The 14,668-nt window shown below is 52.7% G+C and overlaps 5 protein-coding genes across 5 annotated transcripts; 3 read left to right on the top strand and 2 right to left on the bottom strand.

The window, feature by feature from the left end:
* Positions 1-486: 486 nt before the first annotated feature.
* Positions 487-3,779, bottom strand: SODALDRAFT_352654 (DNA mismatch repair protein msh-2). Its single transcript, XM_028613603.1, has 3 exons — positions 3,551-3,779; positions 3,356-3,487; positions 487-3,302 (listed from the first exon to the last, which is right to left on the bottom strand). The coding sequence occupies exons 1-3, from the start codon at positions 3,572-3,574 to the stop codon at positions 687-689; spliced, it is 2,772 nt and encodes a 923-aa protein (XP_028463553.1). The 5' UTR covers positions 3,575-3,779; the 3' UTR covers positions 487-686.
* A 416-nt stretch (positions 3,780-4,195) lies between these two features.
* SODALDRAFT_328133 (hypothetical protein) lies at positions 4,196-5,875 on the top strand. Its single transcript, XM_028610607.1, has one exon. The coding sequence runs from the start codon at positions 4,517-4,519 to the stop codon at positions 5,807-5,809; it is 1,293 nt and encodes a 430-aa protein (XP_028463554.1). The 5' UTR covers positions 4,196-4,516; the 3' UTR covers positions 5,810-5,875.
* Positions 5,876-5,994: 119 nt separating this feature from the next.
* On the bottom strand, positions 5,995-7,792 carry SODALDRAFT_337079 (eukaryotic and archaeal DNA primase small subunit; the record flags this gene model as incomplete). Its single annotated transcript, XM_028612645.1, has 4 exons — positions 5,995-6,622; positions 6,703-7,149; positions 7,230-7,424; positions 7,485-7,792. The coding sequence occupies 4 exons, from the start codon at positions 7,790-7,792 to the stop codon at positions 5,995-5,997; spliced, it is 1,578 nt and encodes a 525-aa protein (XP_028463555.1).
* Positions 7,793-8,397: 605 nt separating this feature from the next.
* SODALDRAFT_362581 (hypothetical protein) lies at positions 8,398-12,008 on the top strand (the record flags this gene model as incomplete). The annotated part of the gene is made up of 12 exons (XM_028614474.1): positions 8,398-8,456; positions 8,581-8,716; positions 8,993-9,037; positions 9,187-9,303; positions 9,378-9,437; positions 9,504-9,615; positions 9,695-9,751; positions 9,879-9,996; positions 10,065-10,128; positions 10,292-10,347; positions 11,076-11,837; positions 11,879-12,008. 12 exons carry the CDS (start codon positions 8,398-8,400, stop codon positions 12,006-12,008), a joined length of 1,716 nt encoding a protein of 571 aa, XP_028463556.1.
* Positions 11,687-14,538, top strand: SODALDRAFT_50383 (HSF-type DNA-binding protein). The gene is made up of 7 exons (XM_028615421.1): positions 11,687-12,169; positions 12,261-12,277; positions 12,337-12,409; positions 12,479-12,619; positions 12,691-13,560; positions 13,618-13,816; positions 13,894-14,538. The coding sequence occupies exons 1-7, from the start codon at positions 12,062-12,064 to the stop codon at positions 14,331-14,333; spliced, it is 1,848 nt and encodes a 615-aa protein (XP_028463557.1). The 5' UTR covers positions 11,687-12,061; the 3' UTR covers positions 14,334-14,538.
* The last annotated feature ends 130 nt before the right edge of the window (positions 14,539-14,668 follow it).

Consider the following 14,668-nt stretch of genomic DNA (forward strand, 5'->3'; position numbering starts at 1 on the left):
AGTTTATCAAAGGTATGTTCTCTGTCACGTCTGTTACCATTCTTTTCCCTACATGATGAAACACTTGCTTCAGAGGCTGTTTATGAATTTTTCCATGATTCTACCCAACACCGTTCTATCATTTCTTTCTGATATAACAACGTAATTCCTGCATCGCTGCGCCATTTTCTGTTTGCTTGCATCGATACTGACTTGCAACTTTTAGGTACGTTGCCCGAAGGCTTATCCCGTCGTCTCTCTTGTCACAAGATGAAAAATAGCTTCAGAGGCTGTTTATGAATCCCGATGATTCAACATTACACCGTTCTATCACTTTCTGAAAAAGATACTTCCTTCCCTGCCCTCAATTTGGCTTGCTGTCACTGTTTGGGATGCTGACTTGCAGGGGTAACGAATAGCGGTATCGGCGGCGGGCTCATGTACTCTTCGCCCTCAAAATTGAACTCCAATGCAGATTTTCAAAACAGTTAGTCCAAGAAGAAATTTGTTGTGTATTCTCTTAGTCAGGACGTGTTACTGGCCCGTGTGATATTACCACATCTGTCGGGCCGTCAAATTCCTCATCTCGGTCCCAAACGCCAGTCCAAGAAATCCCATCCCACTGTGTCGACATTGTTTCGACCATAAGATGCAGCCGATAGTTGCAGACCTCGCCTGAACCATAATGCTTACTTTTGTACATACAATTACAGTGTCTTAATCGATTGAAAGAAGGGGTTGGCAAGCAGCTTATCGTCCGCCATGACGAGTTCCCTCATCTTCTGCACCATTTCCTGCTTGCTCATTGCCCCGGTGTCGACCTCGTTTTTCCACCTGACCAAGATGTCTTTCAGCATGGTGCTGCCTTCCTCGACGTCGCTCTTACTATACTTCAGTCCCACGTCCTGGTGCTTAGTCGTAAAGTCCTCGAGCTCGTCCGCCTTGTGCTTCGCCATGCGCACCACTTTCTCCGGGAATCGCACCAACTCCGCGACATGGATACCGAAACTCTGATCGCAGATACCGTCCTCGACCTTGTACAGGAGCGTCACCTCCCGTTTGGCGTCCTGCTCGCCACCTTCGCTCTTGCTAATGTGTGCCGTGACGTGCAGGTTCTTCACCTGCGGAAACTGATCCGCCAGGGCCGTGAGCTCGTGGAAATGCGTCGCAAACATGGCGAAACAGCCAATCTCTCTCACGATATGCTCGGAAATGGCCCAGGCGAGACCGAAGCCATCATAAGTCGACGTGCCGCGACCGAGTTCGTCGATGATGATTAGGGACGAGGCTGTCGCCGATTTGAGGATGTTGGCCGTCTCCAACATCTCGGCCATAAAAGTTGAAACACCCTTCAGCTGGGAGTCGCTAGCACCGACGCGAGCCAGAATCGAGTCGAAAATGGTCAACTCGGCTTCGGTGCAAGGTACAAAGCAGCCGATCTGCGCCATGAGGGCTATGACTCCGATCTGTCGGATGTATGTTGATTTACCGCCCATGTTGGGACCGGTGATGATGAGGAAGGAAGAACGATCTCTCGTGAGCTCGACATCGTTCGTGATGAACTGCACGTCGTCCTGCATCTCCAAGCAGGGATGACGGGCCTCTCTCAGGATAGTCTGTCCCTCGCCCTGGTCATGCATCTTGGGTCGTACGTAGGTCGTTGGTGCATGGACCGAACAATGCGCGAAGGAGACGATCACGTCGAGATGGGCGATAACAGCAGCGAGCTTCTCCATCACGGGGCAGTAGGACGCGGCCACGCCAACAACCTCGTTTACCAAGCTGGCCTGGGTCCTGTTGTAGTTCTGTGACTGTTGGTCAAACTCCCGGCGAAGACTCTGCAGATTCCTAGTCGTGAAGTAGACGCCGTTCTTGAGGGTTTGGCATTCCTGATATGCTGATTTATTTCGGATACAGCCTGCCTCGGTTCTTGTTAGTCGCAGGCAGTAGCCGTGGACCTTGTGGTTTTCGAGGAAGATCTTCTTGTCCTTCTCCTGCCCTAAATCCCGGGCCGCCTTGTCGAATTCTTCGTCAATCTCCCTCTTGGTCCTATCCAGTTTCTTCCGGATAATCCTCAGGCTGTCATCAAATTCAGGCTTGATAACGTATTCGTGCCTATCGAGGGCATCGAGGTCGACGGTGGTCTCGACCATCTCTTGTAGTTTCGCGAAGCCGTCACAGAGTTCACGAAGCTTAATCGTGTACGCCTCGTCCAGCGGATCGCGGTATGTTTCGTCCATGACTCCCTCTAGCGTGCCTAGAAGACCAGGAAGACGAATGATGACCTGGTAGGCCCTGACCACGTCCTCCAGGTTCGCCCTTTTCCGTTGAAAACGCTTGGCCAGCCGATAGAGGTCGGGGATCGAGCGGAGGTGCTCCTCCTGCATGACTTGACGAAGTTCGGTGTCGTTAACGAAGGCCTCGACGAGCTGTTGGCGCTTTTCGATGTCCTCCTTGCACATGAGGGGCTGCTTCAGCCACTGCGACAACAACCGACTGCCGAGAGGAGTTTTGCAGTGATTGAGTAGACCGTAGAGACTCATCGTCTTGGACCCATCGCGAGGTCCCGGCATGAGGTTAAGGGCTTTGAGAGCCGCGGCATCCAATTTCATGAACTGGGCGAGATCGTGCTGGTATAGCTGGTACTGTCCGAAATTGGAGGGGTCATGCAGCACGCCGAGATACTTGATGAGGGCGGCGGCGGAGCCCATGGCTAGATTAAGATCGGTCTGCGGCATAAGGGTCGCGGCCTTCTCGTCCTTCAGGAGCCGGGCTAAGTCTTGCTCGATATCCTTGATGCCAAAGTCGGAAGCCGGCCGCTCAGAGATGGCCACGCCGCAGTTGTCAATGATCTGCCTCAGCTTTGCCAGGTCCGGGTCTTTTTCCTTCTCTCCCCTGTCTACCTGGATGAGGCATTCCCGAACACCAAGCTGAATGAGCAGGGACTCAAAATTGGAGTAGAGGTCGTTGTCGAGGAATTCGCTGACGCCCAGTTCCCGCACGCTTGCGTCAGCAAAACACACGCCGACACTCCGGGCCTCAGCCGCCTTGGACATGACCTTGACGGCCAGAATCATGGGTGCGGCCTCGAACTGTCCGCCCAACTCTTCTTCGACATCCTGGAGATTTCCTGGTGATGCTTGCTTGACGACTTTCCAGTTCATCCGACCACCTAAGCTCTGGTATATCTCGACCCGTTTGCTGAGCTTGAATAGAGCTTCTCTGAGAAATTGTCGGAACACTGTTACGGTCATAGTAACGGAAGCAAGCCCCGACTTGTCGCCGCGTCCTAGCTGGCGAATGACCGAGGTTGTCTTGTAGACCTTCCCACCATGTCAGCTGTGACACCAAACTTAGACGAAGTGCAAGAGCTTACTGTCTTTGCAATGAAGGTGGCATCTTCTCCATGTGCCGTGTACCAATCCCCTCGATCAAATATCCTGACAGTATCTTCGTGGACGGTGGGTAGAGACTTGAAATAACGGATAAAGCCATGTTCGTCGTCGACCTGCCATGAACAAAGTTTGGTTAGAGAATTGCTTTACTCGATCTGAGTATGGAACTTTCACACCTTCAGTTCTGGCCTGGACGACATGTTGATGGCAAAAGCGTGATATGGCTAAGGAGGTTACCCAGAAGGGAGTGGTGGGAAGGGATCCGACCGAAAGAGTGATGTGACGAAGCGATTGCTCTTTTATTTACCAGCTTCAAGAACGTTATACAAAGACCGAAATGCACGGTTGCCTGCTTACATCGCAAGTCTTTGAATGTTGAATGTTCTGGTTGATGATTCCGCAAATTCGTCCCATGCCTCTGCTGGGGAAAGTTATCTAAGGTACCTTACCTACCTAGGTAGGTAGGGTACTTGCGTAGGTACCTTATCCGTTGTACCTCCCCGCGACGCGACGCGACCGCGTTTCCGCCTCTTAAACAGAACAACCCAACCCCACGGATACTATTAGAACAATCGGGTCAAGCGACTAAACACTGAAAACAGCGCTTTTGGCACAAACAGCCGCGCTTAAATTGGAGTTGTGACGGCTCGTGTTCTCCGGGATCCCCGTTTTAATTAATTGAAGAAACGCGACGTGACCGCGCTATACTGCTTTTTGATTAGCTCGAGTCCGCCGTCATGATTAGTAAGTACGCCGAAACACTTGGTTCGGTGAAAGATCAATACGGAGTACATCTGTCAAGCTCAAAATCACTCATGACACGGAGGTGAGTTGACCGAAAATTTGCACGTCTCATGATTGTACCTGTGAAATTGTTCCGACACTCCAGTCAGGTCGTTGATGTTCTGCGCCTTCTTACAGTGAACGACATTTGCTCAAGCGCCCAAATCTTGAGACCGAAACGAAATTGTAACGTCGAATGTTTGCAGACTAGGACGACTTTTCTTGTTCAGAAGCGGTTGCATTGTCACATCAGACAAGGCGAGAGTCCCTCTCATCACAACTCGGGAATCAAGCCGATACGGTCTCATCAGAAGCGGGTCTACTCGGTATATCGGTCAGGAGAAAGTTGCCGCGATTCAATGGCAGACGGGAGCGCTCTTCCTCCACCTAGGGGGATCAATGGCGGGGAGAGTGGTTATGAGTCTGGCGTCAGCTCTGAGCGTGCAGAACAACCTCCTTCACGTCTCGAAACCACAGGCAATAATGGAGTAGAGCAGCAGCAGCAACAGGAAGACCAGGAACAAGAGCAGTCCAAGCTCTCCAAGAACCAGCTCCGCAAACTCAAGCGCAAAGCTCAATGGGAAGAAGCGCGCGAAGAGCGCAAGCACAAACGCAGGGAGAAGCGCCATGAACGGGCCGCCCGCCGCCGCTCCGAGAAGGAAACTCTCCTTGCCGATGCTGCCGCGGCCGGCCTCGATCCAGCCACCGTTCTTCCCGCCAAACCTAAGCCTGTCGCCGGCACGCGGGTTCCTGTCGCCCTCATCCTCGACTGCGACTTCGAGGAATACATGCGCGAGAACGAGCTCATCTCCCTGGCCAGCCAAGTCACACGGTGCTACAGCGACAACCGACGATCCCCGGTCCAGACGCACCTGTACATCAGCTCGTACAAGGGCAAGCTGCGTGAGCGCTTCGAGACCACCCTGAAAAGCCAACACGTGCATTGGAAGGGCGTCAAGCTCGTCGAAGGAGACTACGTCGAGGCCGCACGCGACGCGGCGGAAGCCATGCGGGGCCCCCACGGCGGTGAGGTCATCGACGTTCTCAAGGGCGACGACGGCAAACCGGCATTGCGACGGGATGAAACGGATCCGACCCCCCAGGCCGAGCCGGAGCCGGAGCCGGAGCCGGAGCCGACGGAAGAAGAACTCAAATCCATCGTCTACCTGTCGGCCGAGTCGCCTAACACCCTGGATCGTCTGGAGCCCAACACTAACTACATCATCGGAGGACTTGTGGACCGCAACCGGGAAAAGGGCCTGTGCCACCGGCGTGCACGGGAAAGGGGCATTCGCACCGCCAAGCTCCCCATCGGCGAGTATCTTCAGATGGCCAGCCGGCGAGTGCTCGCCACCAATCATGTCGTCGAGATCATGCTCAAATGGCTCGAGCTGGGCGACTGGGGCAAGGCGTTTCTGGAAGTCATCCCCAAGCGCAAGGGGGGCGTTCTCAAGGGGACTGCAACGTCAGAGGCGGGCGATGCCAGCATTGCTGACGCGGACGATAGCAGGTTTGACGAGGAGGCGGACGAAGATATAGATGCGAGACACACTCTCACCGAGGGTGTGCAGCCGGCCATGGAGCCTGCGAACGGCGCAGGTGGTGTACAAAAGACAACGGCGACAGACTCATGGCCGATAAAAAAATCATGAGAGATATATACCAACCCAAATATCCAGTACTACATACGTACATGCTATCTAACCATAGTGAGCCTGCTGCCGTACCCGTCATGATGATATACATACGTGCCCTGTGCACCAAGTAATACCAAAGGCGTATGTGCACAAATGCGCCAAGGCCTGAGGCTGCCTGCTGCTCGTTCGCCATGCGTAGATCAAAATTGGATCGACTCCTCGTGCTTCCGCTTGACCTTCACATCCCTCTCATCCTTCATGAGACCGACGACAAAAGACCGGAAAAGCTCGACATACGGCTTCAGGCTCGTCTTCTCCCAGTCCTGCACGCTCTTCTGCCCCTCCACGCCCTCCACGCCCACACCGTCCTCACCCTTCCAAGCATCAATCTCGGCCAGCAGGCTCTGCACAGTCGGGACATCTGTGGGGTCGAATTCATCAAGCGCCCGCGTGTCGATGGGGACACAGACGCGGCCCGTTCCAGGGTGGACGACGAAAGGCGACTTGAGCAAATGGTTGAGCTTCTTTGATACCTCGATATCGAGGCGTGGGTATGTGTACTCGAGGACGATGTCCTGCTTAGCCTCCTTGAGGGCGGTGGCGTCGAGTTTCTTGCTGACGCCGCTTTTGGCGACCGTGTCGATATCTGCCCACTTGGACGTTGAGGAGCGGCCAGGCGCTGAGTCCCACTTCTTGCGAAGCGCTTCATTGAGCAGCTTGTCCGGTAGGAGCTGCAGAAGCCGCTCAGCGCGCTCGGGGTTAGCCCAAGGGTCCTGGGCTTCGAGGACGTCTTCTTGAAAGTGCGTCTTGAGAATTTCCAAGCTCCGCCTGCAGAATAGCCCCCGTGTTAGTTTTCCAGCCGTGTTGGGGGGACCAAGGAAAAAAAAAATTGAATGGATGGGACATACACAAGGTGAGGATGCAGCGGCCTCCAGAGGTTGACCTTCTTCGAGCTCTGCGCACCACCTTTGATGACTTCAAGATATCCAGCGATGGCCTTACGCATTTGATCTGGCATGGCTCTCGCACTCTTGTCGCATACCCATGCGTGGACACCTCGCCGACCTGAGTACACCCACATGATGTGTTTGAAACCGAAATCGTCCCGTAATGCCACATCGAGGACTTTGATCGCCATGGTCATGAACTGCCAACACTTTTTGCAGATATTAGCCTTGTCGCAGCACGTTCGGATCTCGTCATAGTCCGTCAAGTCGATATCGAAGCACAACTCCTTGGCCAGGGGCTTGAAAGCGCTCGAGTTTCGCAGGGTCTTGCGGTCGCGGGGATTCGTGGTGTAGACAGGACCGATTTCGAAACGGGAGGGCATCAGTCTTAGGATGTCTTTGCGGAGTCTATGAACCGGCCCGAGTCAGAGGGCACGTCATCTCGCAGAGTGGAAGGACAAAGACGTAAATAAATGAATAGAACGTACAGGTCGTGGGTAGGAAACGCTTGGTATCGCAAGTAGGCGTCATTCTGTAGAGTGAAGGCAAATTCGCGGTGGGCAAAGTCGTTGGTAGGTGTTGGGCTGTGGTTGAGCCATTGGAAGAGCTGCCTCCATGGAAATAAACGCTGATAGAAGGCGCGCATTATCTCGGGATCGGATGCGTTCATCGCAATGACGTCGCTTTCCCGCTATGTCAGTCAAGTTCTGCCTTTCTTTCTTTCTGGGTATACTGCCACATACGACGGGAACGGAGGCAAAATAGCAGGAGGGGAACTCATTGGAGGCACATCGTTTGGCCTCGAGCTTGGAAACTCCTCGTCCGAGTCCACATCTGCAAACAGGTCCTCCAGTTTGACGTCTTTCTTCGGATGCGTTGCTGCTGTTGGTGCCTTTTCAGCTGTGGGTTCCTCTGTGGTGTCTTCCATGGCGACATCGCCATCGGCGGTATCCTGGCTGTCGCCATTGCTGGTCGTGGGCTCGACCATAACGGCTTCGGCCGGGTCTTCTGATGTCGTTGCTTGAGGGTCAAGGGCTACCGAGTGTGGCATCGCGATACAATATTCAGCGAGTACAGTTGAGTTTAGCCTGCCTACACTCCACTCTGAAATCGCAATTGCGTCTCACAATTGAGTACTAACTCAACGATTCGTTGTTTGATGTGGAATGCTCTTTTGGGTTGGTGATTTGTCCGGGTATCTGTCGCGTCCTTTGGTTGTGCAAGCGCGTTTGCTCGCGTACAGTGGTTTCGTGTCGATTAGTCATCAACGCTATGTTGAGATGTGATCGGGCAAGTCAATCACTGTTCAACCAGAATCGAACACCGCTTTCATTCGTTTTGATTTCTACGGCTTCTCTATGCACACTATCTCTTACGAATCGAGTAAGAGATGAATAGCAACGTAATAAGCATAGGACCGTTTTTCTTTTTCTTTTTTTCGAGAACTCTGAAGGGTTGATTTTTCACAGGTGTATGCATTGATCATGTTCACGCGCTTGCGTATATCTCGACCGTGATCGACGACCTTGCGTATCTTTCGTGGCACAGCTGAACTATCAGCGGAGCCTAGCTCGAGTCACTACCTACGACCAATCCCATTTCGAGCTTTGTGGAGGGTGCATTGTCCGCCATGACGAAAGGCATGGTCTATTAGAGATGTTGAGAGACTGGGAGGAATGGTCCTTTCGCTCGAAATTGGAAGCCTTTCAGGTCAGGTCAGGACAGGCGTACTAGCGTTTACGTAGCCATCCGGAGCCATCCCAACAACTCCAACAGGAAACAATCAAAACAATCAAGTATAGTTCACCCCTAGACTGATACAGGAGCATGCGAATTCAGTCAGGGCAACTCAACTCTCCGCGATGCGAACAGAAGTTTGTTGGCGAAGGCCAAGGCGAGTCTGCTCGAGGTGGACAGCGGAGGCCGCCAGAATAAGCGAACGAAAAAAACCAAGATCGGCGGTGATCTGGTCACGGTCAACCTATGGGACAAAGCAGAGATATCAAACGCATGGTGTATCCCGTAGATCTTGACCCTTGGTGGATCTTTCCTGCTAGGGAGAGAGCGGCACAGGTTGACCGCTAGATGTACTTCGTACATAGCGGGAAAATGCTGGGGGCCCACATATTGTACAGAGTAGGGTATCCGTATGTCAGGCAGAAAGGTGAAACGAACGTCGGGCCTTGGTAGGAAAGGTCATTATTAGCCAGAGTCCTTGTTGCGATGCCTCGTTTTGATGACTGAGACGTAGACGAATTCCGTCTTGCTGGGGCCGAATAAGGTAGATGGCAGCAAGGTGAAGTGCAGAAGTCGGAATCCCTTGACTCCATAATAGGTTACGCCTACCTACACGTGTAGCAGGCAGGGGTATTAATGAAGGCACGTGTCTGCTACGGAATGTCTGGGCAGTTCTGTCAATGTTCCCGCTTTGATCCTTAAACCAAGGATCATGTAAGTTGCATCCGTCGTCACAATTTCATCCGCTACGTTAAACACAACGACCACGCATTCTCCCAGCATCCTGATCTGGCGGCACCACCGCCGATGCCTTGGTATTACCTAGTCAGCCGTCACTCATCCTTTACAGCAGACTGCTACCAAGTGGTATTAAGATGAATCAGTATAAAATACCGCAGATCGAGTATGAGCCAAGCCAGGTTTGCTTCGTACTAGATTTGGTAATCATCCGAACTCTTGTGAGACGGGAGTAATAAAGGACTCGGGGGCTGAATTTCTTAGAGGCGAGTTACCAACAACAACAGCAGCAGAAGCAGCTACCACCACCACCACCACCACAGCCAAATACCAAGATCACTCATGATAAAGAGACTGAAATCACCCGTAACCGGGTGGCACAGCTCAAGCAAGGACGTCGTGATGGCCACAGATAGACACAGTGTGGATGATGTTACTCAGAAAGTTGCGTCATAGCTTTCCTCTTTTCCACTGACAGTAGCTGGGCCAAGCCGGTTCATTCGCATCAAGGAGTCTTGGCAGCATGGGCCCCCTTGTACGTACAGGCTGTTGATACGAGAGCCCCGTTAATATAAATACAACTTTGCCTTCCGGTTTCCGCGCCACGCACAGAGGCGAATGCAATACCTGGACAAATAGCGCGACCCTGTTGCAGCCTCCAGGGTACCGGAAGTGGTTTATGTGCGAATGTGACGACGGCACGAGAGGGAAGGAAGCATGCCATTTTCTTCAACACGACATCAGCCTCTTCTCTGCTGCTGACCGAAAACTCTTCGTGGGGTGGAAATACATACACATACAAAACCTGATGGGATGAAAATCCCGAGATTGTGTTGGTCCGGTCAAAGCGATTTATCGGCCGTTGATCCATTGTTTGTTGGGACCGAGTTCCTTAGCCCATATATGTACTTCGTATGTAATATACCTTATGTAGGTATCGACCTGGTATCGACTCGGCATTTGATTTTCCCTCGGATAGCACAGGAAGAACATCGTAATAAACGGAGTGCCCGAGAATGTGAACTGTCAGATGCCCATAGCCACCTTAACGAGGTGTGATAAACCACATTGTCAGATGGATGACTTGATAAGCAGCGAATCATTGGGCATTGCCGCAGATGTTGGAGATATGTAACTACGGAGTAGAGGCATGCAGGAAGACACTAGGTACCTACCTTAGGTAGTGAATTGATCTATAAGGTACTAATAAGGTAGGTAGGTCAGGTAAGGGAGGAGGGGGCCTTAGGTAATTTGTATCAACAAAGTACCACTAAGGCGCAAAAGCCGAGTCGAAGGTCGCATCGGACCAACCAGTATAATCTGGGCATTCAAAATATCCGGGCCTTAATGATGCGAGGAAGAAGAGCGAGTGGTCGATGTTAAGATACCTAGATAGCTGTATCCGTACATTACGTTGTACAGAAAGTGCTTCCAACGCATGCCTAGGTACTAAGGTATGCAGCAGGGTGTGGTGTTTATGTGTACCTTAATTATGTAAGGTATATAGAGAGTGTACGTTGTATGCTGTATGGCAATAATCGCCAAAGAATTTTCCCGTCACAGTGTGAAAACCCATAATTACGGAGCATTTCAGAACAAAAACATCGGATTTGGTCTCCACCTCCCCTGCTACGTCCTTTCACATCCCTTCCAACCCCCCGCTCCGTCCCTGGCCACTATTGACCTTAGCTTTCCCACTATTCCTCACTGTCCTTGCCCCTGCCCACTGACCCCAAACCGGAAATGGCATTACGAAGCACAAAGTACAAGTACTCATGTGGAGGTTACGTGCCATTGTACACTAACTACACTAGTGTAGTGTACAAAGGCTTCAGAGATCCTCTCTGAACCCAACCCAGGACGTTCCCTCCGTTCCTACCTAGTGTGGTCCCCTGGCTCGTGTCAACCAAAAGACCTCTCTGCCTAAGCCAGCCGGGTACCTTAACTTGCCCTTTTCACTGTGCCCGACCCGACCATTGGTCTGCCGGCCCGCCTCGCGTCTACATTTTCCGAAGTCAGTCAGCCAGCCAGCTAGCCCGCTTGAGCTCGCCGCAGGATCTGTTTGTTCCCCCTCCCGGTTTGCGGATACCGTCATCTGTAACTACGAGGTACGAGCAGGTACGAGGAAGCGAGGAAGTCTGCACTCTGCAGGCGAGTCCCACCACCACGACCACTACGACCTACGGCGACTACCGCGACCAACCACGACCATCTAACACCATTCTTCTCCTCCTTCCTCTCCACTTCAGAATCCTCTTTTTATTAACACAACTAACTGCCTGGACGCGGCATCCCTCTCTTTTTTTTTGCTTTATTCGCCGGCTGGTGCGACTGCCTCTGTCGTCCCAACCCAACGTCTGCCTCCCAGCCCTGTTTCTCTCCCACGGTCGCTCTTCCAATCGCTCGCGCGTCCTCCGTCAGCATTTTTATCACCTACGTCCACATGCATTACAACATTCTCAGGTTCATGCTGGTACAGTCTTGATTTGGGGGATTCCACCAGCCGCCTTCCCAGTCTTCGAATTCGCACGCTACGCTTTCATTGCCGCGGACTGCTTCGCTCGATCGATTCCTTTCGTGTTGCCGAGGCAAAGAGACTATCCCGGCCGGGGCGCATTTGGGTGGAGGGTGGGAGAACGGTCGGCTGTCATTTGGAATTGAGACCGACTCGGATCATCAACATCTCTCTCGGCGACCTGGATTCAATCATCGTCGTGAGAGATCTCTTGCCGTTGGAAACCCGATCGCTCTTGACGATATTTTACGACCTCTCCGCGACCAGCCATCATTAGCTTGAATACCATACCTCTCAAAGACCTCTCAGTTCTCGAAAACATAAATTGCCATGGCCCCAGAAGGCGGACGTGCGCCTGCTTCTGCTGCGTCGGCGCCCACCTCCGCGGCCGCGTCCGCGACGAGCGGGGGCGGCGGCAGCAGTAACTCCAGCGACTTCGTAAGGGAACCAGCCCCCTTCCTTTTCTGCCCTCCCCGACCGAACAAGACATCTCTGATTAGCCCGTGCTGACCAATGGCCCTTGGTACAGGTTCGTAAGCTCTATAAGTCCGTCAACCTCGCCATTTTTCTCTACGCGACTCGGCCAGAACTAACCAACGCGATAGGATGCTCGAGGACCCTGCATATTCAAACATTGTGAGATGGGGAAACGAGGGCGACACCTTCGTCATACTAGAGGTACACATTCCAACAAATCCGTGGGAGTGTTCTTGCGCCAGGACAACGGCCGTACTGACCATACTACAGACTGATAAATTCACCAACGACATCCTCCCTAAACACTTCAAACATAGCAACTTCTCTAGTTTTGTGCGACAATTGAATAAATATGACTTCCACAAGCTACGACGAAATGACGAGAACCACGAATCGCCATATGGGAAGCAGGTATGTTCTCGCATGAGAATGGCTAGCTCCAAGCCCTGTGCCACATGGTTCCTGCTAATGCGTGAATCCAGGCGTGGGAATTCAAGCATACGGCCTTCCGAGCTGATAGGAAGGATAATTTAGACAACATCAAGCGCAAAGCCCCGGCCCAGAGGAAGAGCCAGGTTGCCGAGGACGCCTTTGCGACCAACCAGTCTATCAACCTGCTTCAGGAGACCCTATTCGCACAGCAGCAACAGGTCCAGGCCTTACAGGAACAGTGCGTCGACTTGTCGCGCGCGAACAAGACGCTCTTCCATGAAGTGCACTCGTTGCAGAAGATCGTGGAAGCCCATAGGCAATCACAGCAGGAGCTGCTGAATTTCCTCGCAAGCCCCGACGACCGATGGCGCAACAACAGGTACCAAAGCCAAAACTCGGCGCATATTAACGGCACCACGATGGAGGAGGCCCCCGAGCTACGTCGAGCCCGGGAGATTTTGACCAACGTCTCGACCAACCCCATGGTGGACCGAGAGTTTGAGAGACTGAACGGGATATACGCTCAGGGCTCGCCGCCGGACTCGGCATCGTCGCTTATATTCCATGCCACCGGGTCCATACCGGCCATGATGGGGGAACAAATGAACATGCGCCACCTTGTATACCCAGTGGGCGAGAACGTCGGCATCGATCCCCTCTCCCAAGATCACTTCAACAACATCCCGTACACCCTCAACTCGTTGCCTACGGTAAATGAGTATCAAGCCCAGAGCACCGTTAAGACTGAGACAGGGCCAGCGACGCCGGCGGCCCCGCCAAGCGGCCAGCGATCGGCGACGCAAGACAATTCGCTATGGGGAGCGAGGAAACCGAGGGTGTATCTGGTAGAAGACGATCGGACCTGTTCGCGGATCGGATCCAAGTTCTTGACCCAGATGGATTGTCAAGTCGAGCTTGCGGTACGTGCCACGCGCCCCCCACCCCCTCCGGTATGTTGCTCTAACAGAGAATGCCAGGAAAACGGAGTCCATGCTGTCAACAAGTGCAAAGAGGTGGCGGCCGGGTATTTTGATCTCATCTTCATGGACATCGTCATGCCGCACATGGACGGTGTCTCGGCGACGCAGTTGATTCGCGAGGTCCACCCGGACGTTCCTGTTGTTGCAATGACATCGAACATTCGGCCTGAGGATATAAGTCATTATTTCAATTGGAGTAAGGTTTTCCCTTTTTTTTTGTCTTTTTCTCTTTTTTTTCTTTTCTTGAAAAATATGATTGCTAAACTCATCCAGGTCTCAATGATGTACTCGCGAAGCCCTTCACTAAAGATGGGATGCTACGCATCCTCAAGAAGCACATCCCGCACTTGATGAAGAACCCGCCGACCGACGAGCTTGCCGTACAACAGGGCAACCCCTCGATTCCGAACATAGCAATGCCACCGGGGATGAATCCTCAGGTGCGCGTGGACACGCCGAGTCAGTCGCCGGCGACATCTGCGTCGTGGCACTCGCCGGGACAGATGCACCAGCAGTCTCCTAACGTGGCCAACATGGAACCTGGATATGCCATGGCCAACACGCATCAAATGGTCGTGGGACCGGGTTCCGCCCAACGGTCAACTTTCCCACATCTGCAACAAATGCGGATGGCTGCGGATGGAATGACAGGCGACGATCGGCCCGAGAAGCGACAGAGATTATACGCACCAGGAGGTGGATATACCCAATGATAACAAAATGGGACAAGGGTTGGAGTATTTGAGTGGAGGGGAGGGTCACAGAGATATTTGTTCTTCCTTTCGTTTCTTTTCGTTTCTTCCCCCCCCATTTTCTCCTTTTGTTTCCCCACTCCGTATAACGTTCAGCTGCTAGGTGCGGCTGCTGGTGAAACGTCCGGCATCATGCTATCTATACCTTGGGCGGTTCGGCGTTGGCCGGTGGTATTATCAACACCGATGATCAAAGGGGTTGGTCGTGTAATGGCGGCAGGGCCCGTCTGTGGAGTCTCATGTCAGGCGCCGAGAGTGGCATAGCCCATCGGCCTTGGTGTAAAAGCTTTGCATCG

Source organism: Sodiomyces alkalinus (assembly GCF_003711515.1).
Source record: "Sodiomyces alkalinus F11 unplaced genomic scaffold SODALscaffold_10, whole genome shotgun sequence".
Lineage (NCBI taxonomy): Eukaryota > Fungi > Ascomycota > Sordariomycetes > Glomerellales > Plectosphaerellaceae > Sodiomyces > Sodiomyces alkalinus.

What these genes read in the sequence shown, in the direction of transcription:
- SODALDRAFT_352654 (XM_028613603.1), bottom strand. Translation starts at nt 3,574, where the DNA reads ATGTCGTCCAGGCCAGAACTGAAG. An exon ending in CGTCCAGGCCAGAACTGAAG is followed by an intron (nt 3,488 to 3,550) that starts GTGTGAAAGTTC and finishes TGTTCATGGCAG; the next exon opens with GTCGACGACGAACATGGCTT. An exon ending in CCACCTTCATTGCAAAGACA is followed by an intron (nt 3,303 to 3,355) that starts GTAAGCTCTTGC and finishes CATGGTGGGAAG; the next exon opens with GTCTACAAGACAACCTCGGT.
- SODALDRAFT_328133 (XM_028610607.1), top strand. Translation starts at nt 4,517, where the DNA reads ATGGCAGACGGGAGCGCTCTTCCTCCACCTAGGGGGATCAATGGCGGG.
- SODALDRAFT_50383 (XM_028615421.1), top strand. Translation starts at nt 12,062, where the DNA reads ATGGCCCCAGAAGGCGGACGTGCGCCTGCTTCTGCTGCGTCGGCGCCC. An exon ending in ACACCTTCGTCATACTAGAG is followed by an intron (nt 12,410 to 12,478) that starts GTACACATTCCA and finishes ACCATACTACAG; the next exon opens with ACTGATAAATTCACCAACGA. An exon ending in AAGTCATTATTTCAATTGGA is followed by an intron (nt 13,817 to 13,893) that starts GTAAGGTTTTCC and finishes AAACTCATCCAG; the next exon opens with GTCTCAATGATGTACTCGCG.